General features: G+C 36.5%; 1 protein-coding gene across 1 annotated transcript in view; it reads right to left on the bottom strand.

Moving 5' to 3' along the window:
* Positions 1-25,605, bottom strand: part of Kcnh8 (potassium voltage-gated channel subfamily H member 8) — a 394,585-nt gene that overhangs the window by 10,766 nt on the left and 358,214 nt on the right. The window contains exons 12-15 of the mRNA XM_042680104.1: positions 24,567-24,605; positions 18,897-19,252; positions 16,043-16,149; positions 12,710-12,786 (exon numbers count right to left, since the gene is read on the bottom strand). Of these exons, the coding sequence (XP_042536038.1) occupies positions 12,710-12,786; positions 16,043-16,149; positions 18,897-19,252; positions 24,567-24,605 (579 nt within the window). The remainder of the gene's footprint in view (positions 1-12,709; positions 12,787-16,042; positions 16,150-18,896; positions 19,253-24,566; positions 24,606-25,605) is intronic.

Raw genomic sequence — 25,605 nt, 5'->3', positions numbered from 1 at the left:
ACATTAGTACATGTAAGAATCATTGGGGATTCTTGACAAAGTATATATTCAGAGTTGACTGCGGTGGTATCTGGGATTCTGTATCTAAGAAGTTTTGAGTTAATGCCAACAATATTGCTCTGTGTTTTGCAGGATCAGATAATTATTTCTTATTCTCTTTTTTGTGCCTATCCTTTTGAATTAGCATTATTTTGTTATTTCCTATGTATTAGCCAGTTGTGGTGGTGCACACAGATAATCTCAGCTACTTGAGAGGCTGAAGGAGGACAGTAAGTGAGGGCTGGGAAAGTGGCTCAGTGGTAGAGCGCTTGCCTTACATGCATGAGGGTCTGGGTTCCATTCCTCAGCACCACATAAGGAAAAAGAGAAAAGCCGGAAGTGGCACTGTGGCTCAAAGTGGTAGAGCGCTAGCCTTGAGCTGAAGAGCTGAGGGACAGCGCCCAGGCCCAGAGTTCAGGCCCCATGACCAGAACCAAAAAAAAAACCAAAACAAAACCAACTTTGTGTGAAGGAGGACAATTTAGCAAGACCCTTCATTCAAATAAAAAGAAAGTGGAAGAAAGAAAGGAAAGAAAAAAGAGAAGAAAAGAAAGAAGAGAAAAGGAAAGAAAGGCAAAAGGCTAGGGTATATCTTAGTGGTAGAGCACTTGCCTAGTATATGCAAGGTCCCAGGTTTGGTACCCAGTACTACAAAATTTAAAAAGAGTAAATACTTATGGTACATAGCACAATGGAAATTTTGTTATGGAATGATTATTTCAAGATAATTAACACATCACTTCAGTATTTGGTATATTTTTGTGGTGTAAGAATTTAAGATCTCAACAGTTTTCAGTACACAATGCATGGTCTTTAGTTGTAATCACTACGCTGAACAATACACTCTCTAAGTTTATTCCACCTTTCTAACTGACGTTTTGTGTCTAGCGAGCATCTTCCCAATTTCCAGTCTCCGAGGGCCAGTACTACTCTCTGCTTCTGTGAGTTCAACAAATACAATATAATCGCATTTCCAACTCCGGCTAGGCAGTTCATTTAACTCTGTGTGTGTTGGTCTTTCAGTCTGAGTTTAAAGTTGAGTTTAACTTGCTGTCTCACAAACCCTTGGGCAAGTCTAAAGGTGGAGGTGAGCTGCTTTTGGAAGCATATTTTTGGTGATGGTCATTTCCTCAATCTTTTAATTCACCAAAGGTGAATGTTATGATATTGCAAAAATATTTACTGGCATTTGGGCTGTTTGTTCTTTTATCTTCCTTTTTTGAAAAGGATTGGAGATGTTTACATATATATGAAACTGTGTTGGCACCTAACCTTTATATATTACAGTTTCAACATGATTTCTTTCATGCTATGAATTCAGATCATCCCATAATTATTCATTTGCTTTATCCCTATTGGTCTATCCAATATTCCACAGAATATCAGTGCCAGGCTATCATTACAAATTGTGATTATACACATTCTCATTCTTTCCAAGTTATATTTTTATGGCATTGCAATAAAAATAGCCCTTGCTAACTTTCTCTCTCTTTTTTTGTAAACCCTTATTTAGATTTATTTGGTCCTGTCCTACACAATTAATGCAACAAGGTCCTTCAAATGATTTTAGTTCCATTGTGTATAGATACCACATTTTCTTGATCCATTTAACTATTGAGGGGCATCTGGGTTTTTTCCATATCTTAGCTATGGTAAATAATGCTGCAATAAACATAGTCATGCTGGTAGCTTTAGTATGGTCTTGTTTGTGATCATTCAGGTACATGCCCAAAAGTGGTCATAGGGGAGCTCTATGTGGAGTCTTTTGAGGAACCTCCATACTGCTTTCCAGAGTGGTTGAACAAGTTTACACTCCTACCAACAATGCAATAGGGTTACTTCTGGCCACATCCCCTCTAGCATCTGTTGTTATTAGAGTTCTTGATTATAGCCAATCTAACTGGGGTGAGGTGGAATCTCAATGCTGTTTTGATTTGCATTTCTTTTATGGCTAGAGAAGTTGAGCATTTCTTTATGTGTCTATTGGCCATCCTTCTTTCCTCTTCAGAGAAGTTTCTCTTTAAGTCTTTAGCCCACTTGTTTATTGGGCAGTTATTTCTTTGAGGATTTGTTGGGGGATTTAATTTTTTGAGTTCCAAATATATTTTAGATATGAGACCCTTGTCTGTTATATGGCTAGTGAAGACCTTCTCCCAATCCGTGGGCTTTCTATTCATCTTGCTAGCTATGTCCTTTGCCATTCAGTTTCATTTGTCCAACCTTTCTTTGATTTATTGTGTTTCTGATTCTTTATTAAGAACGTTTTGGCCTGTGCCAAGGAGACCTAGGATTTCTCCTATTCCTTCCTGTAATGTTTTCAGGTTGTCTACTTTGACTCCAAGGTCTTTGATCCATCTGAAGTTGATTCTGGTACTGGATGATATATAAGGATCTAGCTTTAGTTTTCTATAGGTGATTACTCAATTTTGCCAGTACCATTTACTGAAGAGGCAGTCTTTCTTCCATTCTATTATATTTAGCTCCCTTATCGAAGATTAAGTGGCTATAGGTATGTGGGTTCATTTCTGGGTTTTCAGTTCTATTCCATTGGTCCTCAGGTCTGTTCTTGTGCCAGTACCAAGCTGTTTTTATTACTATGGCTTTATAGTAGAATTTGAAATTTGGAATTGATATTTCTCCAGCACTGTTCTTTCTGCTAAGGATTATTTTTGCTATTCGGGGTCTTTTATTATTCCATATGAATTTTTGGATTGCTTCTTGTATTTCACTGAAGAATGAGGTTGGAATATTGATAGGTATCACATTGAATTTGTAGATAGCTTTTGGAAGTATTCCCATTTTCACAATGGAAAGGAAAGATTTGGAAAAAATTATGTTAATTGAAGTAAACCAGGCCCAAAGAAATAGGTCCTATGCAATAAGTAGTACATGTCTAGGACAAGCAGAAAAGTTCAAAAGCTGTGTACATATGAACATACAGGATGCTGTTAAATGAAATGAATCCCAAGATAGGGACACAAATATTTTTTTCTTGCTTGCTATTGTTTCTAACGTATTTATAATGTACTATGTGATTTTTTTTTTGTTTCTTTGTATGTTTCTCCCCCACCGTATAACTCCTGTTTTCACTGTATTTGATTCCGGTGCCCTGCATCTTGTATGTAGATTCTCTAATTTGGGGAGGGGAAGGGATAAAACAAAATGCTTAAATAGGGATACAGACTGACCCATTGTAAGAATGAGATGTACAAGACACTATGTGGAAAATGAACTTTACAACTTTGGTGGGGGAAGGGTGGGTAGTTGAGGAGGTGGGAGGGAAGGGATGGTAGGAGAAAAACAAAGGAGGCACTGCTCCATAGGAAATGTACTCATTGCCTTGCTCATATAACTGTCACCCCTCTGTACAGTATTTTTACAATAAAAATGTTAAAAAAAAGAGTAAAATCATGACTTTAGTTTATGACCTCTTATTGGCCAGTACATTCTTTAAGAAATGTTTATGGAAACAATATTTCCTGAATTCTTATGTTTGCCAATCTATACTTACTGGACAATTTTGCTGTCTATCAGATCTGTATATTTTGTTAAGTATCTTATGTATTCTCTATGTTACTTGAACCTCTTACAAAGTATGACTTCTTCAAAGTAGAAGGATTGTCTAAATTTTCTTCTTATAAAAACATTACTTGGCTAGATTCCCTAGAGAATATTTTCTTTTATTTTTAAATACTAGTAATGCCAGTAGAATACATAACTCAATGTGTAGTTTTAAATCTTAAGTTTTTAATTGCAAGAGAGTTTTACTGAATTGTCGTTTTTAGTATTTATTTAGTTTCCTCATTGGAGTTTATTCCTCATGCATCTCCATTTTCTGTTAGAACTTCTTTATCTTCAGTGTTTGCTACTTTCCAAAAATTCCTTTAAAAAACTTCATTTAGATTGGATGCTTTAAAAATTCTTCCTTTTACTTACTATTTCCTAGAAGACATTATTTCTTTGTTCTTTTAAATGTACACTTACTTTCTAAAGTAGCTTTCTTTCAGTTTTGATGTTTCTTGAAAACATAGTCTCTTTTTTGAGTAATATCACATCACCAAATAGGAAAGAACTTTAAAAATACAAAAATTTAAGCTAGTTGCCAGTGGTTCACACCTGTAATACTAGCTATGCATTAGGCTGAGATCTGAGGATCATGGTTCAAAGCCAGTCTGGACAGCAAAGTCTGTGTGAGACTCTTATCTTCAATTAACCACAAAAAGCCAGAAGTGGAGCTGTGGTTCAAGTGCTAGAGCCCTAGCCTTGAACACAAAAGATCAGGCACAGATTTCAAACCCCAGGACTGTCAGGAAAATAAAATATAATTTAAAAAAGTTTTGATGTATAACATCTGAAATAAGGAAATATGCCATTATTATTTACTAAATATGGACAAAAGCTGTTTGATCATTTGCTACATTGATTTCCATATGTTTAAACTATCTGACAGCTAAAAAGGTTGACAGCTCAGAAAGGCAAACAAAATATTAATTGTGTATACCAAAATCTTTTTTTTTCTTCTGTGGTTATGAGGATGAACTCTAGGCCTTTATGCATTCTGGAATCTGATTTTTTGAAAAAAAAAAGTATATGTATACCTTTAATTCTTGAAATAGACTCCCAAAATATTGTACATAAAAAACCTAATACTACTTGACTTATGTAACTGTAACCCTTCTGTATATCACCTTTATAATAACAATTTTAAAAATCCAATTCTTAAGGGTATTATTGTCATCTTGCTTTATTTGGTATGTCAGTGAAATTAAGTAGCAGCGATGAAAGTGACTATTTCTTCTCTTGGTTTTTTTTTCACTCTAAATTAAAATTATAGTTAGTGAAGATTTTAAAAATCTGCTTAGTTTTTCCTAAATTATTTTTCTTTCTTATTTCAATAAGCCATATTTTACTTCAATGCCTCATGCAAATGAATTTCCACAAAAACACACACAAGGTAGGTGTTCAGCTCTTATTTGAATTAAGGCAGAGATTCCTTTATTCCTCTCAGAGTGGTTGATTTAATGAACACCCCTGTGAAAAAAAGACAGATCCAGCAAGGTGGTGGAGAAAGCCATCAAAGAATCATTGTATCTAAAGCTCACCTCAAGGTGCTAGAAAACGTTCTTTTTTAGCCACTGGCAGAACACTTCCTGAGTTATACCGCTTCTGATAAAAGAGTTCTAAGTATGAAGTAGATTCCCCTAGTAAGCTCTTTAGTACATGCTGTTTGAGCAGAAATGCCTCTGTTTCCAGCACTACAGAGATTCACTTTAAAAACGTTAGAGCTTTCAGATCAGATATCAGCCCTTGGCCACAGTGATATTTGTATTGATTTGATTAAAAACAAAATGAATCAAAGTGTCAGCAAATTACCAAAGGATTCTCTCTCCACCCTTATCTCTCCTTTGAAATTCTTCATCAGAGCTGGGGATATCTCAGTGGTAGAGTACTTGCCTAACATTTATGAGGCCATGAGTTGAATCCCAAGCCCTGCAAAAAAACCCCATGCAAACAAACAAAGAAACAAAAACCTTCCAAAAAACTAATTTTTGAAAGGCTAACTTGAGAAATGAATTGTCATCACATATGGAAAAAATAAATGAAAACCACATATTTCCTCTTGAACAACCACAAAAGAAGAACAACAATTTTCAGAAAAAAGTTATCTTGGAAATACTCTATCTGTCCACAGTTAAACTGTGGTTTCAAATTTTAACATGCATATGGGTAAAGAATCAGAATTTCAAGTTTTTATGTGAGCTTCTATTTCAGAAGGGTAGTCTGTTTGAAATGCTAACTAAATTGAACAAAATCATCATAATAAAAAAATCCATTAGACTAAGACTCAAACTTTTTTTTAAATTTCTTTCCATTTTACTTGTTATAGAATAGTGATAACTTTTGGGTATCATTTTACTTGCCTGCTATCTGAATGTCTGTCAGGATCTCTAATGTCTCTTTAAACTCTTTAAACTGAGTTTCTCTTCTAATCAGTGTTCTAACACCTAATCACTAAAATAAATAACATGTACTTTACAATCATCTGTTCTTCATTTATCATCTATAAGCGTATGTCTATTCTGTGCTAACCATAAGGAGAAAATAAAGCAGGTGAAGACATTTATCATGATAGGACTAAAATTCATGCACATCTGATAACTGTAAAATCAACAGAAAGAATATTACAAAGCAGGAATTGGTTGGAAATATTCCAGTTCAAATAATTGTGCCCACAAGATGTTAATAACCTCAACATTAATCTGTGTAATGTATAATCTGTATAATGCATGTGTTAAAACACATGTGGAAAATATAGAATGGTTTCACAAGCAGTTATATGGATACTTTTACTATGTCAAAAAACAAATGTAGAGCACTTGTTTATATTTTTCATTTGAGGATTGATGATAAAGAATTACATATGACTACAATGAAGAAGGTATCCCAGGATAGGCTTTGGGATAGCCTAGCAACTCTATCACTATGCTTTTAAGTAATTCAATTGAAGATTGAAAAGATATAATGGTAACAATAAGGAATGAATTTACCATAAACTAGTAAGTAGTGTCATATAGATTTCTTATGTGAATTATTGATAAAGATTTTTGAGCTTTCTCAGGCTTCTAGAAAAGTAATAAAGCACCTCCTAGTTGAAATTCAACCCTTTTGTTTCTTTGACTCAAGGAGACATTACTGACCAATTAGCATTCTCAAGTATGAATTAGATAACTGATATTTGTTCTCTGTTTTCTAGGAAAAGGCATTCCATAGGTTTTATTTATTTATTTATTCATGTATTATTATTATTATGCTGGTCCTGGGGTTTAAACTTAGCCTGGGTGCTGTTCCCGAGCCATTTTGTGCTCAAAGCTAGCACTATACCTCTTGAATCACAGCGCCACTTCTAGCTTTGAATAGTTTACTGGAAATAAGAGTCTCCAGGATTTTTCTGACCGGCCTGGCTTTGAATTGAGATCCTCAGATCTCAGCCTCCTGAGTAGCTAGGACTACAGGTGTGAGCCAACAGCGCTTGACTATTTCATTGGTTGTAAATATTCATATGGGTATTGTATGATGCACTTAATTAGAGATATTTTGCCATTGGATTTGAGGTTGAGCAAAATTAAATAGGCATTCATATGGAATTACAAGGGACCTACTATGGTTGGGATTAGCATTTACTGCTCACTTATGAAGGAAGCTATCATACTTCAGTGGAATTTACTTATTCCCTTTACACATGTTATTAAATTATCACCCCTACCCTCTAGTCTAGGTATTTTTACCAGTTAATAGAAGAACAATGTTAGCCTAGGAAAAGCAAACACCTGGTTAAAGCCATACAGCAAGGATCTAAATATTTCTTTCCCTCCTTCACTTTTTCCAATGTATGTTTTATCCCTTACTTCCACTGTGCTAGAGCAGATTTCTATGGTAGGCTTTGCTATAATGTCTTTCTGGGTCAGTCAGATTTTAGAAATAAGAGCACATACTTAGCCTTACCTACAAACCTTTTTGGAAATGGAGCATTTGGCTTACACAGCCCATGGCTCCTATGGTGACTTTTTGTTGTTGTTTTCAAAGAATTTCTTCATAGTCCCACACTTACCTCCCTGTAAAGCCATGCCACTGTTGTCCACAGTTGTACTACTACCAACAGCTGCCCTATATCATGTAAACTCTCTTAACCCTTCTGTGGATCTACGTTATTACCACCGTTATTCCTCTCCCGATTTCCTTCTCTATTTAGCCAGCTGACTATGAAATTTGCACATTAACGATTTCCTTATAGCTTACTCTTAGAGCAAACAGTTTCTGTGATCTTTTATACCTCACATCTGTTCTATATCCTACATCATGGGCCTTGGCTCTATTTGTTGTGGCCATTTGGGTGATAGTTAATATACATTATATTCCACATTTATTATCAATTCTTGTTTGGTGTATAAGTGACACATTACTCTGTAAGACGTGTGAAGACAATGAAAGTAGGTGGTTGCAAGAGGGGAAACTTTACAATTTAAAGCCGATTTGTATTTATTTATTTATTTTGTATATGTGCGTGAAGGCGGTGGGGCATTAACTTAGGAACTGGATACTGTCCTTGGTGCCACAGCTCAATTTTTTTTTCTATAAAGAAAATCTAATTTTTTGAGAAGGATAATTGGGCCACTGGTATTTTTTTTCTTGGCCGTTTATTTCAATATATGAAAAGCACTTGAAGTCATCTCACTATAAAAACAATAATAAACACAGAATCATACTAAGGAAATACTTTTTTTTCAAGTGGTTAGTTGCTTTAATGGATCTACCATTGGTCTACTTTGTCAAGAAAAAATAATATAGCATGCCACTCTATACTTTAACTTGGAAATATTACCTCTATATTATTTTTAAGTTCTGATAATTACTTTGTATTTATTATGTTTAAGCAACGGTACAAAAAAGTTCTAATTCAGCAAGTCAATTTATATCTTCAATGCATTCTGATTACTGTTGTCTCTTCTTTCATTCTCCCCAAATTCTATCCTACTGTCATCTAACCCTTGAGCTAGCTGATTCTATCTTCACATATATACATTGAGTATTCAGACTGTATTCATTCCTCTCTCCATTCATTATTTATATTTTTAAAAGTGAAAGATATAGGCATATATTTTCATGAAAGAATGACTGACTTTAATACTTGAGTTAAGAAATAGGTCAACCATTCTGAGCCAATAGTTGGTTGAAACTATTAAATATTCTCAAATGTCAACAAATCAAAGAAAGGTTGGACAAATGGCATTGCATAAAGTTGCAGAGCTTCTGCAGGGCAAATGACATAGCTAGCAAGATCAATAGAAAGCCCACGGATTGGGAGAAGATCTTTACTAGCCATACAACGGACAAGGGTCTCATATCTAAAATATACTTGGAACTCAAAAAATTAAACCACCCAACAACAAATCCTCAAAGAAACAACTGCCCAATAAGTAAGTGGGCGAAAGACTTAAAGAGAAGCTTCTCTGAAGAAGAAAGAAGGATGGCCAATAGACACATGAAGAAATGTTCAACATCCCTAGCCATAAAAGAAATGCAAATCAAAACAACATTGAGATACCACCTCACCCCAGTTAGAACGGCAAAAATCAAGAAGTCTAACAACAACAGATGCTGGAGGGGATGTGGACAGAAAGGAACCTTACTTCATTGTTGGTGGGAATGTAAACTTGTTCAACCACTTTGGAAAGCAGTATGGAGGTTCCTCAAAAGACTTCACATAGAACTCCCCTATGACCCAGCAATCCCACTTTTGGGCATTTACCCAAATGTTTACAAACAAGACCACACTAAAGCTACCAGCACAACTATGTTTATTGCAGCATTATTTACCATAGCTAAGATATGGAACCAACCCAGATGCCCCTCAGTAGATGAATGGATCAAGAAAATGTGGTATATATACACAATGGAATTCTATGCCTCCATCAGAAAGAATGACATTGCCCCATTTGTTAGGAAATGGAAAAACTTGGAAAAAATTATATTAAGTGAAGTAAGCCAGGCCCAAAGAAACATAGGTCCCATGGTTTCCCTTATTTGCAATATCTAGTATATGTATGAGTCAAGCGGAAAAAGTCAGATAATGTGATGTCAGGAAAATGAACCCTTAGATATGTATTTTAATGTTTTTTTCTTTCATGCATGTGTTTCTAACACATTTATAAGATTATCTCTTTGTTGCTTTGTATGTCCCTCCCCCACAGTATAACCCCTGCTTTCACTATATTTGATGTCAGTATAACTTGTGGAGGAGATGGGGAAAAACCAGTTGTTTAAGGATACAGGTGGACCTGTTGCAATAATGAGAAGTACAAGTTGTCATGTCCAAAACGAGCTTTACAATGTCGGTGCGGGGGGGGGGGGGGGGGGGGGGGGGGGGAGGGGGAAAGGGAGGGAAGGAGAAGGATTGGGATTGGGGGGGAGGGGGGGAGGCTGGGAAGGGATGTGAAGGGTAAACCAAAGGAGGAGGCTGCAATGCTTGGTAAGAAATGTACGCATTATCCTGCCCATGTAATTGTAACCCCTCTGTACAGTATGTTCACAAATAAAATTAAATTAAATTAAAAAAAAAAGAAAAAAGAAATGTACTCATTACCTTGCCCATGTAATTGCAACCTCTCTGTATGGTATTTTCACAAGTAAAAAAAAAAAGATGAGACAGCATGAATAAAAGATAATAAATAACAAAATAATAAAAAAATAAATATTCTCAGATGTGTGTAGAATTGTATTAATGAGCAGATTTAACTAGAGACAATCCCTGAAAGAAAACTTTTCTGCTCTTCATTGGGGTATTTGGTTCATTGTTTTGTTTTTAGATATAGTTTTAAAGAGATTATTTGGGTGATATAATGCTTGGCCAAGTGCTTGTAATTTAACGGCTTTCAGTTAGTACATCATCTGCTTTTTCCTTTTCTGTCCTGTTAGTCTGGTCGTTGACACTCTTACTTCCAGTTAGTCACAGTGTTCTTCCAAGAATGGTAGGTGTATAAGGAAAGATGGCAATTAAATATAAACCTTCACTAAGCTGAAGGAAGAACTTTTAAGAGATATCTGTGGATTATAGGTCAAGTTAGTCATCCATTATTATAGCTAATTAGAATTTAATAGGATTATACAAATTTCATTTTAAGTGAAGTAAGCCAGGCCAAAGAAACATAGGTCTGTTGGTTTCCCTTATTTGCAATAACTAGTAAATGTCTGAGACAAGCAGAAACAGTCAGATAAGTTGATGTTAGGTGAAATGAACCCCAAGATAAGGACTCAAATGGTTTTTCTTTCTTGCTATTGTTTCTAGCATATTTATAAGATGATTTCTTTATTGCTTTGTATGTCCCCCCCCCCCCCCCCCCCCGCTATTTTCACTGTATTGGTATAATTTGGGGAGGGGAAGGGAAAAACAAATCTTTTAAATAGGGCTACAGGTAGACCCATTGCAACCATGAGATGTACAAGACATCATGTTAAAAAATGAACTTTACAACTTCGGCATGGGAGAGGAGTCGGGGGGGGGGGGGAGATTGGAAGGGAAGGGAAGGGGAAACAAAGGAGGAAGCAACAATGCTTGATAAGAAATGTACTCATTACCTTGCTCATGTAATTGTAACCCCTCTGCACGGTATTTTCACAATAAAAACGATCATGAAATAATAAAAAAAAATTCTCAACACTACTGTTGTATGGGTGTAGGCTTGTCCTCCAGATACCTTCTAATCTAAAACTTCAGTTCTAGAAGGAAATTCTGTTACTTTGCACATGCCCCTTCACCATATAGGCCAGCATCACCAAATGAAAATGTTCTTGTTTGTTTTTCTTGGGAGTCTTTCTGCTCTCCTGAGGAGCTAGGTCAGTATCAAGAGCCTAAATGTTATTTTCCTTGTTTCTTGCTGCTTCTTGGTGTGATAATTGACCAGTCTTACACAGTTTCTCAGAGGTCTCCAGGAGAACTGAGACCCAGCGAATCACAGATTTCACTATCTTTTTTTCCCCTTTTTGATGGTGATGGGTCTTGAACTTTTTGCTTGAGCTTTTTGCTCAGGGCTAGTGATCTACCATTTTGAGCCACAGTGCTACATCTGTTTTTCTGGTGGTTGGAGATAAGAGTCTCATGGACTTTCCTGCTCAGGCTGGCTTTGAACTGTGATTTTCAGATCTGAGCTTACTGAGTAGCTACGATTTTAGGTGTGAACCACTAGTGTCTGTCAAGCCTTAAAGCTTTTCTATCCTCTATGATACGTATTTTTTTTTTACTGTGCTCATTAGATTATCTCTCAAATAACTGTTTAAATAAGAAGAATCGATTTGTTTATTTATATTTAGGAACTGGGGATTGAACCCAGGACCGTTTAGACCTTAGTCTTTTGTTTTTAGGTGCTTCTTTTGAGGTAGTACCTTGCTAACTTTGGCTCGTCTGGCTTTAAACTTGCGTTTCTTGCTTCTTCTCCCAAGTAGCTGGGACAGGCATGATTTACCATGCTTAGCCTCAGTATCTACTTTAATCTCTTGTTATTTTGTTTTGAGGGGGAGAAGAAGTTGAAACCGAGGTAATAATCAAGAAGTAATGTCTTTATTTGAAATGACTAGAAAAGTCAAATTTATCCAAACAGAAAGTAAATAGTTACATAGGGCTGGGTTTAGACATAGAGATTAAACATAAATTTGTATGAGAGAGTTTATTCAGGAGACAAAAGTACTCTAAAGCTGGTTTATAGTGATAATTAAATCATTAAATGAGATTGCTAATATTCACTGAATTATATACTGAAAGGGATTAAGTTTTATGATATAAACATACACCTCAAATTAAATATCAATGGTATTAATTACAATAATATTTATTTATTTAATGCTAACTATATGCCAAATGACTTACTTAGATTTACTCATTTAATTTCACAACAGATGAAAAGGCAGATATAATGATTATCCCCTTCTGATACCTGCAGCTTGAGAAGGGGTAAGAGACTTGTTGGAGATCACAGGACTCCTATGGAGTTGAGTGGGCATTCTTGCATGGCGGACTAAAATCTTAGCAAGGCTGATTACAACTTTATGCTGCTAATTTGGAAACCAGGATTATCTTCATTTATCACCTCAGTATGACCAAAAAAAAAGAGTTCCATACCTCACTGTTGAGCTTGTTTATCTGCTGTTTGGTCTCCTCTGCTTTGATGAAGAGAACAGCAGCTCCAATTTCTGGGTCTGAAAAGCGACACGTACAGAATGAGTTCTTTTTAGAAACAGATTGTACATTTGAGCACTCCGGAGTCATTGGAACATGGAGGGAAATCCACGCCATCACCTTTAGCCTGTTGTCTATGTTGGGTAGGTTCTATCTTCCCAGAATCAGACAAGTTTCTTGTAGTTCTCTGGATGGGGCCCATGTACTCTGTAACAAGGCACAGGTCACTGTGACCCCAGCAATTGGTGTGTCCACGGCAACCCTGCCTTTACTCAAGACTCAATTACTACTGTGTTCTAAGACGGCACATTTCTTCCTCTTTGATTCTTATCCAAAACGGCATCAGTCAGTGTCCATGCCATGCGAAAGGATGCTCTTCTTTTCCTCCTCTCATTCCCTCCCAAATATTTATTTCTTTGCCAAGGAGAACATGGTTTTCTGTTGCCACTTACATTTCAGGTACTAATCTGTACTGTGTATGGCCTATTTCTTCCTGTGTCATTTCAAAAGGTAATTTACTCCATTTCCTGGTTCCCTCTTCACTTTTTCTCTATTTTCCAAGGACATTTACTTCTGTCCAGGACAAAAAGTACAAATGAGTCAGTGCTTGTTGAAGAGAAAAAATATTTGACAAACTCAGTGGTTTTCTCTCTCTCCCTCCTCCCCTCTCTCTCTTTAATTCTCTCTCTCTCTCTCTCTCTTTCTCCTCTTTCCTATTTCTCAAATTCTCATGAGTTATGAGTAGCAAACTTGTTCATGGGAGAAAAAAGTCACTCAACATGGCCCAAAGCAAAGTAATCATAATAGATTATTGAACAGTTATTTTGCAGAGATAATCCAATTATTCAATAAATGGCTGCCTGCTATAGACATCAGTAGATTGATACATGAATAAAGAAAATACAATAATTGACCTTCCTGAAGGTTAGACACCAGAAGGGGAAAGGGGCACTTAAAAAGTACTCAGGGCAGCTGAGTATGGTGCCTCATGTCTATGATCTCAGCCACAGTGGCAGGTTAGGTGGGTGGAGCATGGTCTGAGGCCAGTCCTGGCAAACAGTGTGAGACTCTATGTGAAAACAATAAGTAAAAACAAAAAAACTGGAAGCATAGTTTAAGTGATATAGTCCTTGCCGATTAAGCAGGAGGCCTGGGTTTAATTTCCAGTAGGGACGTAGGCAATAGGTTTAGATTTCACACTAAGAGCAACATCTAAGGGCTTTAGGCAGAGAAGAATAGCACAAGTACATTTGTGGTTTTATTTTATTTTTAATTAAACAATTATAGCTTTAAAAAGCTCAGTTTGCAATTTTTTAGTTAAACTTGTAACTTTTAAAAAAGTGCCATTTGTGCACAGTAAATGGTATGAGATTCAAGCATAGACTTTGATAGCGATGCAGTCACCAAGACAAGATTAAGGGAGGGAAGGACAGAAAGCCATTGCAGAACTGAGAAACACTTAAGAGGCAGAATAAAGAAAATCTGTTATTTCAGTGGATGAGTGTATGGGAAGGTGATTGATAAAAGGAATGAAATAGCTAGAAAATAAGTAGTAGGTTGACAGACATGATGTGTACATGGTATCTAGGTGACCTAAAAGGAAAAACGCATCACTGAGACCCATAATTGGTTTCTATTGCTAGCTTGACTCTAATAGAATATTTTTGAGCAAGGCAATAGTGTTCATAAAGCAATGGAACCAATAAATCACAACCATACTCCTTTTCCTATGTTCTTCCCTCATCCCACGAGAAATCTTACAAAGACCCTTTAGTGTCCCCAGAAAGTGACAAGTACTGAGAAAGATTGTTAATTGAGATGAAACAGACATATTTCAGAGCTCTACAATCAAAAGTCTTCTTTGACCCATTGCAACAATGATACTTGCTAGACACTATGTTGGAAAAGATCTGTACAACATCAGTGCTGGGTGAGGGGTGGGGAAGGGATAGTAGGAAAAAAAATACAAAGGAGGGGGGTAACAATGTTCAACAAGAAATGTACTTGTTGCCTTACTCATGTAACTGTAACTCCTCTGTTGAACATCTTTACAATAAAATTAAATAAAAAAAGTCTTCTCTGGGCTTGGTTTTTCTTATAGAGGGATTTGGTAATTAGCAGGAGATCCTAACACTTCAATGGAAGGAGGAGAAGAGGATGGGTAGAGGTAAATAATCTTGCATCTATTAGTTTGCTGGTAATTATTTTTAATGTACTTATTGTTATTGTACAGGTAATGTACAGAGGGGTTACAGTTACAGTCAGATAAAGAATACAGTTCTTTTTTAAAAACGTTTTCTATTGTGAGAATACTGTACAAAGGAGGAGTTACAGTTACATGAGCAAGGTAATGAGTACATTTCTGATCAAGCATTGTCTCCTCTGCTTTTCTTCTTTTGGACAGTGTCACCCCCTTTCTTCATTCTCTCCCTGCTTTCCCCTCCCGTCTCAACTCACTATTTGTATAGTTCATTTTCAACATAGTGTCCAGTGAGTACCACTGTTGTATCTGTTCACACTTTGTCCCTCCATTTCTGTGTCTCCCCATGCCCCCACCCAAACAGATACATGAACAAACAAAAGGAAAAGAAAACAAAAATAGTTTGCTGGTAATTATTTGGGATCAAACCTGTTGACCTTTGTTCCTTACTCTATCTTTATCTAATACAAATGCGTCTTCTTTAAATTTCATTTGTCATTTCTGGACTTCATTATGGTGGCAGATTTCTTTGTATGGACAATGTACTCAAGATTGAAAGTGAGGCAGAAGCCTGAGCTTTAGTTGAAGAAACACTTATGAATTCACCTTTGTGCAACGTTAATGTCTCATATAGTTGTTTATAATTTCCAAGTTTCTTACACTGTTCTCAAGTTGTTTATTATTGGATAAACTGCAAATACATAACTTCTCACTGAATTATTGGTTAAATATAATTAGTGTTCTTATAGTATACAAGCAATATGGCATTTAGTTTAGGTGATGTTTTTGTAAATTGGTTTGAATTTATAATAGGAAAACATGGGTATTATCTGATAAACAGCTACCCTTTGACTTTCCTGACCAATTTAGCTTGGTTCGTAAGTGGCAGAGCATCTAGCCAGAATGACAAAAAGCTGCTATAAATCCTACCTTAATAGCTTAGAAAATGGCTCAGACTCAAGGCGGTGGCACTAGTAGAATTTTAATATATGGAGATGGGAATGCAGTTGTTATGTCAAGTGATACAAGTTAAAAAGACATATTATTCTTCAGGGAAGATTAAACAATGCACTTACCTCCAAGAGGAGGAGAAATTCTGGGCTCTGATCTAATTCGCTCTGAGGTAAAGTCAAAAGTTTGACTTTCTTCACTGCTGTTTCCATCTTCGATTCCATCAACAATTCTGTATAAGAGAAAGGAAACTACTGGTAGTGCATTGTGCATTTATATTCATGAACTCTAGTATTTCAAGAAGATTTTAAGAAGTTTGACGCTAACTTTTTACATTCTGGATATTTCAGTGCTGTGCTATCCAATATGCCAGCCACTTGTTTTACATGACTACTAAGGTTCTAGTATGCAGAGTCTGTTAATTGAGATGTTATGGGCATATACAATATATTATGGATTTTGGAGAATAAATGACAAAATAAGTATAAATTATGTACATTTTTTTGTTGGTTGTGGGATTGGAACTCTGGGCTTAGGCGCTGCCTCTCAGCTCTTCAGTTCAAGGCAAGTACTCTATCGCTTGAGCTACAGTGCCACTTTCAGTTTTCTAGTGACTTATTGGGGATAAGAGTTTTACAGACTTTCCTGCCTGGGCTGGCTTTGAACTGTGATCCTCAGATCTCAGCCTCCTGAGTAGCTAGGATTACAGGTGTGAGCCACCGGTGCTCATCTCTATGTAATTATTTTTTATAGTCTTCACATTTAAAATATTTGAGACATACAGTGTCCAATAAGATATGATATACAAAATATAGAACAAAATTCACCTTTTTCCTACTAGACAATTTAAAATTACATATCTAAACTGAAGTTGGAGAATTCAGATTCCTACATATTATCAGATTCAAAACTCAGATTCAGATTCAAATCAAAGGTTAAAGTGCATATATATGTGCATACACAGAAGCTGTTTTACTTGAGTAGATATTAAATAAATGCTCTGAGTAAAACTTGGTAGCTTAATGACTCCAGAATAACAGAAAAATAAATCTGTGGCCAATTCACTCTAGATTTGGACAAATGTATAGAAGTACTAACTAATTCTAGTTAATTTCTTTTCTTTTCTTTTTTTTTTTTTTTGGGTTTGGTTGTGGGGCCTGAACTCTGGGCCTGGACGCTGTCCCTCAGCTCTTCAGCTCAAGGCTAGCACTCTAGCACTTGAGCCACAGTGCCACTTCTGGCTTTTTTCTTTTTGCTTATGTGGTGCTGAGGAATCGAACCCAGGGCCTCAGGCATGCAAGGCAAGTGCTCTACCACTGAGCCACCTTCCCAGCCCCTTTCTATTTAATTTGATATCAGAATTTTTCTCATCTTCCTTGATAAATCATATAAAACTCACTAACTAAAAATAGGAATCTATGATAGAAGATTATATATACACATAACAAAACCAGAAAATAAAAATCATCTATGCTAGCGTATATTCTCAGAATCTTTTTCCATACATAAAAGAACACACATTCTTTTTGTAAGTATAAGATCATATTCTTCATAAATCTTTTTTTTTTCTCCCAAATACTAGAGCTGGCTGGACTCAGGGCTTGGACACTATCCCTTAGTTTTTATGCTCAAGGTTGGTTCTCTACCGCTTGAGCCACAACTCCACTTCCAGTCTTTCGCTGGATAGTTGGAAATAAGTGTCTCATGAACTTCCCTGCCAGGAATGACTTTGAAGTGGGATCGTTAGATCTCAGCATCCTAAGTAGCTAGGATTACAGGCATGAGCCACCAATGCCCAGCCATAAATCTTTCTTTTCTGCCACTGATTGATTCTTCTCTTATTTAAAATTTATTTTGTTATCCTTCTAGTAAATAACTAGGATGAAGAGAAGCAGTTGTCAAATTACTGTCTCCAAACGAATGCCTGCCAACTTAATGTCACATACTTTTTGCTAAATCTTCTCAGCTTACATTTTTCCTAATTGGCTTAATGGGTAAATTGTGCCCATTAAGAGGTTAAATATGTAGTATATCAGAAAGGTCACCTGATTACAAGTAGAAGAGTGATTTGAATCTAATATTCAGTTCTTAACATCTAAGATTTTGGACAGAATATTTAAAATCTGATTTTCTGTTCTTACAAATTTATAGTAGAAATAACATAAATTACTTTCTGGATTTCAAAAAGAATAAATAAAGTAAGAAGGATGACATTACCTAGCAAAGTACATGACTATATAAAGCACTGAATATTAATTTTTGCTTCTCTTAATTATTCAGCTGGTATGAGACTTTGATAATTGCTATTGCTTTTATGCATGATAGCCTGCCCTTTCACATTTTCCAAGTGAATAATTTTACATTCTCTGTAACTTTTGTTGCTACTAACTTGAATTTTAACTAAAAAGTAAAGCTGTGTGACCTACTGAAGGGATCAGCAATGAAATAGCTTCAGCTATCCACAATCATAATAATGGAAAATGAAAATCAACATTTTATTTTCTTAACAATTTGCAGTTTTTGCTCTATGAAGAGATCAAGTATGAAGACAATAACAATAATAGACTCTGTACCATGTCTTTTACTTTTCATAATAAATTTATAAATTATAGTCAGAATGTAGTAGTATATGAAACATAGAAAGAAATCAATAGCTTCTTTTCGCATTTGTATTTTACATTTACAGTGATTATACATTTAACATAAAAGATAGCTAAATGAATGTAAAGGGAGGTTTTAAGAGATGCTGAACATTTCATGGATCCTTTTGAGAATGCTGATAGAATTGTTTGTTATCATGCCACACATATGCATACCTGTGCATGTACTAAAAGTTCTACACACAATTCAGGAAGGAGGAAAAATCTAGTCTATGATCCTATGTGGTGGATAGGCTGAGAAATCTGCCACGCACCCCCTAATCTCTACAAAAGGGAATCATATTCACCTGGGAAAGACTTATATGACATGCATTTGTACCTTGGACTGAGATCTGGAGGTCCAGTACTATTCAGAGTGGAAAGTTGCAATTTCAAGTTCTTTTCTTTCTTTTTACCATGGTTAGGGAGCTCGACTTCCTGCTTGGTTTGTGGGGAATTTGAACTGGAGACTCGGATAGGTGAATGAAATGGTACTGTCCCTGAGGCCAGTTGCTTTAAGCTTAATCCTAGGTAGCTTTTATTGCTTCCAATTTTCTTGCTGAGTGAAGAGGAGGATCTCCTTGTATAGATGGGAGAGAGGGAGGCTGTTTCCTCTTCCTCTCCCTCCTCCTCTTCTTCATCTTCCACGATGGATGGTAGTCTTTTGTTGATGCTGCCATTTCCCTTCGGCTCTGACTAAATCAAGGGATAACACAGATTAGCACAAATTGAACAGACTTCTTATGTGGTGGTGCATCATTCATGCTGCAGGCCCATTGAAGAAGATCAAATTACTTAAGAGATTTACTACTCCCTAAAAAACAGAAGTCTGTGTTTAGTTTTTGAATGTTTTTTTTTTTCTCTCAGTTCTGATCTCCAAGTGAATCTTCTCTTCTTGCTTGGTTTTACCCCCTTCCCTAACTCTTCTTCCTTGGTCTTTTAGACTGTTGGTGGACAACACTATGAAAGGTGTTGCATTCGTAGAGGCTTCCGATTAGAGTTCACTCAGCTGCTCACTTGTAATAGTGTATGGAATACTATCTTAAGAATGAACGTATTTTCAGTTTTAGTGAAACTCTTAAGCTTTGTCATTTAAAATGATAAGGTCTTTACTGCAACTTTACATGGAGGTCAGCTGGCAAAACTGTATTATCCTCAACAGCAAAAATCTTGCTGCTGGGTGCTGGTGGCACACACCTGTAATCTGAGCTACACAGAGGTTGAGATCTGAGGGTCATGGTTTGAAGCCAGTCCAGACTCTAAGGTCTAACTGTCCAATAAACCACTCAGAAAAAGCCAGAAGTGGGGTTCAAGTGGTACAGTGCTAGCCTTGAGCAAAATAAGCTCAAGGACAGTGCCCCAGGCCCTGAAACATTCCTATTTTAGAACACTTGGACAGGGAAAAAAAAAAGAAACATCCTTAAGCTACTCTGCTTCCAATTCTGGTTTCTCACAATTTATTAACAAGAATGAACTAGGTGACTCTCTTGGACAAGTTTTGGAAGAAGAAGGAAAAGTAGTCTTGCCAACTCTCCTCTTCCCCAGGACTGCTGGACTCTTGACTGGAGTCATTGAATCCTGGAGGCTTAGAAGTTGAGAGGAGATAGGAGAAGATAGCCGACATGAGGGTGAACCAGGACAGAAAAGCCAGCAAAAGGTAAAATAGTGGACCTGACGAGTCACTGGAAAAGTATGTTTTTTGCTTTGTTTCTGATGTGGCTTCTTGGGTGCCTATCCAGAGTTCAATTCACCTCAAAAGGCCAATTTGCTTTTCTGTGCTTCAGTTTTATTTAAAGATAAAATCATTTAAACACTGCTTATCAAATATGATTGAGAACTGAAAATCACTAAGATGATTATGTAAAGTCTCACAGGTTGACTTCAATGCACAGTTAATTAATTCATTGGTTTATTTGGGCTTTGTCATGATTATAGCAGTTGTCATAACTGACACAACCAAAAACTTGGGGTGAATTCAAGCAATTGCCCATTCATTTTAGATGATAGCTGCTAAGTAGGGCTATTGATTTACTTATGAAAGCTGTTTAGTATAGCAGTCTTGATGGCTCAACATTTCTGAACAAAATGGTGTTCCTAAACTCTTCATCCCCGCTAGCTATGATTATTTTAATTAATGGAGAAGCCAGAAGTTCTTTATTGGAAAAGTCATGGTGTTGCTTTTATTTATTTTCCAGAGCATTTACAACTCTCTGCTTTAACAAAAATTGGACCCACATGGATTGCAGGGGAACATTTGCAAACTAGCAGTGTATAATAGAAAAATTCGCTCACCCAGCTAAACACACAACAGGGCAAACTTCTCAAAGAAATGAAAAACACTGAGTACATTCTCTAATTAGATTTCTGTTTACACTTCCATTGATGATTTATTCATTCTTTTGTTTCAAGAACTCTCTACTGACTTTAATAGAATTTCCTGATTAATAACTGTTCAGTGTTTGTGCTTCTATAATTTTGTTCAAATTCCACATTTGTTTTTTGTGGCAAGGAGTCTTAGTGTCTTGGACTAGTTTCTTAGAAACTGACTCTTGTAATTAAGGCAGAAGACAGTGTTCATAACAACAATTAGTTATTCTACCTGTACCTGCCATCATTGCTGACAAGACTTAAATAATAGCTATTATATTATATGCTATCATATATTATAAAGGTTTTATTATATACAATGATATAATAATTGTTATTAGTAGTATCTCTGAGGTTTGAACTCAGGACCTTGTGATTAGTCAGCTTGCTTGTTTGCATAGCACTCTATCATTAGAACTACACATTCAACCTGGCTTTTGGTTAGTTATGTTAGAGGTGAAGTCTCTTCGATTTTACTGCTCAGACTAGCTTTGAGCCACGATCAGGTAGATCTCAACCTTCTAAGTGGCTAAGAGTGCAGTCATAAGCCACCAGCATCTGACTACATTTTTAAAAACATCCAGCCCCATACTAGCCTCTGTGCAGGAGGCCCAGTTTCTTTCTTCAGGCCACCTATACCGAATGATCTCTTTCCTTGTAAAGCAGGATTCACCTGTGCTACACTTTCAGGAAGTTCAGTTACAGATCTCTCCCTTCTCATCCGACCCATCCCTTCATGGTCTTCCTAGCTGATGCCTTCAGGACTGCAATAGAGTTTATACACTCAGAGTTAAAGCAACCTTACATTTGATTTATAATGTTTTGCTGGAGAAACCACTGCAAACTGACACATAACTAGTCAAACCTGTCTTCATCAGAGAGGATGCAGGACCAGGTCTTAGGGTCAGCCTGGGATTCTGGTCCCACAGTCCTACAGCTCCTGTCCTTTACTAGCTGAAACTTTCATAAGTGTACAATTATTTTAAAAAATCTTCTCTTGTTAGCTATCTTCTTTGCCATGCAGAAACTTTTAAGGAGAGGAACACAAAGATGCAATACCTACCTGATCATATAAAATAATATGGAAACTGAAATGAGGAAATGGAAACAAAGTTTATTTCTTTGCTGCTGTTTTTCTTTTCTTTTGTTTGTTCATTGATCTGTCTTTCGGATGTCAAGGATGGCACGAAAGTGGAGGGGCCAAGGGTGAACAAATGTAGCAGCTGCAATTCCCTAGACACTATGTTGAAAATCAACTATACAACTTGTAAGTGGGGACGAGAGGGAAAAACTGGGAGAGAGTGAGGGGAGGGATGACATTGTCTGAAAAAAAATGTACTCTGGGGCTGGGAAGTTGGCTCAGTGGTAGAGCGCTTGCCTTGCATGCCTGAGGCCCTGGGTTTGATTCCCCAGCACCACATAAGCAAAAAGAAAAAAAAAGCTGGAAGTGGAGCTGTGGCTCAAGTGGTAGAGCGCTAGCCTTGAGCTGAAGAGCTGAGAGACAGCGCCCAAGCCCAGAGTTCAGGCCCCACAACCGGACCCAAAAAATGTACTCTTTACCTGATATATTTAATTATAATCTCTATGTCTATCACCTTTATTATAACAATAAAAAATTAAAAAGATCTTAATTTCCTCATCTGTAAATTAGGAATTGTGTGAGTGTGATATGGGGTGTTAGATAATGGAAATGAAGTACTTAGACATGTGCAAAGAAACACCTGAATAAGTGCTTGCATTTGCATTGATTATCAGGAAAAAGATTCTGAAAACACACATTTATGTCAGAATAAGTTGATTACTTTCTCTTTTTTTTTCTTTCGGCTTATGTGGTGCTGAGGAATGGAACCCAGGGCCTCATGCATGCAAGGCAAGCACTCTACCACTGAGCCACCTTCCCAGCCCCTACTTTCTCTTTTTTAAACACAATCTTTCCTTCTTCTGCAATTAACAAAACATTAGCAATGCACTCAATCAAAAATCACCTTTCCAGTTTCCTTTGCCACTTGGTTTGGCCATGCGGCTAAGTTCTAGGATGACAATATAAGTGGATATGATTTGAAGACCCTTAGAGAGGCTACTAAAACAAGGGAGCATCTAACTTACTCTTTCTCATTTCTTGGGTATCCACACTGGAATATGGATGAAATGAATGGAGGTTCAGCAACTACTTTGGAGAATGAGGAGGTCTCAAAGAAAGGTATATTGAGGATAATGAAGCAGAAAGAAGAAATTCAGGTACTTTAGTGATATACTAGGAGTATTCCCTTGCCTAGACTTTTTAACAAGAGAGAAATAAGCATTTTTTTAAACTATTATAATTCTGGTGGTTTTTAGAAATGTAAGGAACTTCAGTCTCAATTCTAGAGGAGATTATTTTTAAGTCAAGGATGTTATATCATTAGGAGAGAGCTTCATCGTCACAGGTCTATGAAAGGGTGAGAAATTGAAATTGGGAAAAACAGCTACCATAAAAATCCTATTTTTTCTTCATGACTGAGAGAATAGAGAAAGGTATGAGGGAGAGTAGGGGCTGCTTTGAGAAGAGCTATCTGCCCAGAGAGGTGAAATGGAAGGAACCTTTTTCCTTTTGATGAGGAGGAATTTGTAGAGATGAGAGAGAAAAGGCAGCTAGTTCCAGAGAGAAGCCTGGTTGAAAGAAGTGGGTTGTGTTAGGACCTTCTAAGAAGTTTCTTGGTGTGAACATGAAATGTTTGCCCTACTTTTACTATCGTCAATAAATTATCAATGTGTAATGGGATCTATTTTGTGTGTGTGTTTGAGTGTGTGTGTGAACATGCGTGTGCTTGTGCAGGTAAGGTGTTGAGTTCTAGGGCACAAAGCAATAAAAAGAGCTCTTCCTAGGCTTATATGATTCTCATTAATGAAAGTCTAGTTAGCAAAAATGATGAATCAAAAGTTTTCTTTAGAAAACTGGGAGAGAGGAAAGGAAGAGTGACATTGTACTCTTTTTATGATGTATATAACCATAACCTCTCTGTACATCACCTTTACAGTAAGTAAAAATTTAAAAAGTTTCCTATAGAAGTAGAGAGTCCTTGGGCTGGGAAGGTGGCTCAGTGGTAGAGCGCTTGCCTTGCATGCATGAGGCCCTGGGTTTAATTCCTCAGCACCACATAAGCAAAAAGAAAAAAAGCCAGAAGTGGCGCTGTGGCTCAAGTGGTAGAGCGCTAGCCTTGAGCTGAAGAGCTGAGGGACAGCACCCAGGCCCAGAGTTCAGGCCCCATGACTGGACTCCCGCCCCCCCCCCCCCAAAAAGAAGTAGAGGGTTCTTAAAAGTGGGCATTGTCTTAAGCATTTAAATAAAACTACATCTAAAATATCTCAGATCCATATATATATATATAAAATCTATCTATCTAAACATTGTTGATATATGACAGTGAATAAAGAATGAAAGGCTTCTTAAGATCAATACTTCAGAACTTCAATACTTTCTTGCAGGTTTTGGTATCCTTCAGCTCAAGAAAATCAGTGCATCTCATATGGAGAAGAAAATTGGAGTAAAAAGTAAAAAACAGTAAAGTAAAAAGTAAATGTGTAAAGTTTCAAGGGGAAGACAGATACTTTGGAAATCCTCCAGATTTCTGATAACTATTTCACTGTCTAGAAAAAGCCATACCTGTGAGACTGTTGATTTGTTCGATAATCTTGATATCACCTGAAACAACAAACAGAAGTTTTAGCAATCATTGAAGCCTCTTTGGTCCAAGTGAAATGAAGGGGGCAATGGAAAGAGAAAAATCATCATGAAGCATTTGTTTGTGAAGGTGACATAGGCTAAAAAAGAGAAAGAGAATAAAAAAACCTCTGAAAGACATTGAAAACATCTCCCTGACCCTGCCTTCTAGAACAACGATTAACCAGTATGTGTAATAAAAAGAAAAGGTTGAATGTTTACCACAGAAGGTCTTATTACAGAATAATCATATTTTCCATCTTGATGCTTCTTTTTCTCTCTTTTAGTGTTATTCTTCTATACACTAAATTCTATACACTTCTATATCACTAAATTCTCTCATCCTCCCTAATCTTTCCCTTTGGCTCTGTGAAATCAACATTCATGGAATCTTATTTAATGTTGTTACTTTTTATTTACCTAACTCTACCTCTTGCTTGAATGCTGTGTGGGTATCTCGTTCTTCTTTTGTTTTATTCACTATGATGTTTTTTGTGGACTATGATAAGTATACTCGAGATCCTAATTCCCTCTTTAATTGGATCCAAGACCCCAGTTGATTGCAAAAAATAAAAATGTTGTCAGTCAAATAGAGATATATGTTCAACTCTAAGATAGGTTTTAATTTCAGAGTTACTAAAATGTGTGTGGTAGGGAGATGGGTCTTAAGATCCTTTAAACTTGGATTGCAGGGTACATATTACATAACACCAAATTATAGGAGTATAGAAGAATATATTTAAAACATGTACTTCCCATGATATGCAAAGCAGCTCTAGAAATTGTGACATATCCAGAAACATACCTCTGGGATTATCAACATTGCTTTGTTTCTTTTTGCCTAATTATGCTTCTTTCAATTTAATGTGGTAATAGATGCTATAAATTAACATAATTTTATTCACATGTAAAAAAATGTACTTGCAAATGATCTGCCTAGTGAGCCAGACATACTTGGCAGTTCTGTCACCTTCTCCTCATT

Source organism: Dipodomys spectabilis, unplaced genomic scaffold (assembly GCF_019054845.1).
Source record: "Dipodomys spectabilis isolate Male_0828 unplaced genomic scaffold, ASM1905484v1 ptg000054l, whole genome shotgun sequence".
Taxonomy (NCBI): domain Eukaryota; kingdom Metazoa; phylum Chordata; class Mammalia; order Rodentia; family Heteromyidae; genus Dipodomys; species Dipodomys spectabilis.
Note: the sequence above shows the minus strand (reverse complement) of the source record. Positions and strands in the feature narration are given on the sequence as shown.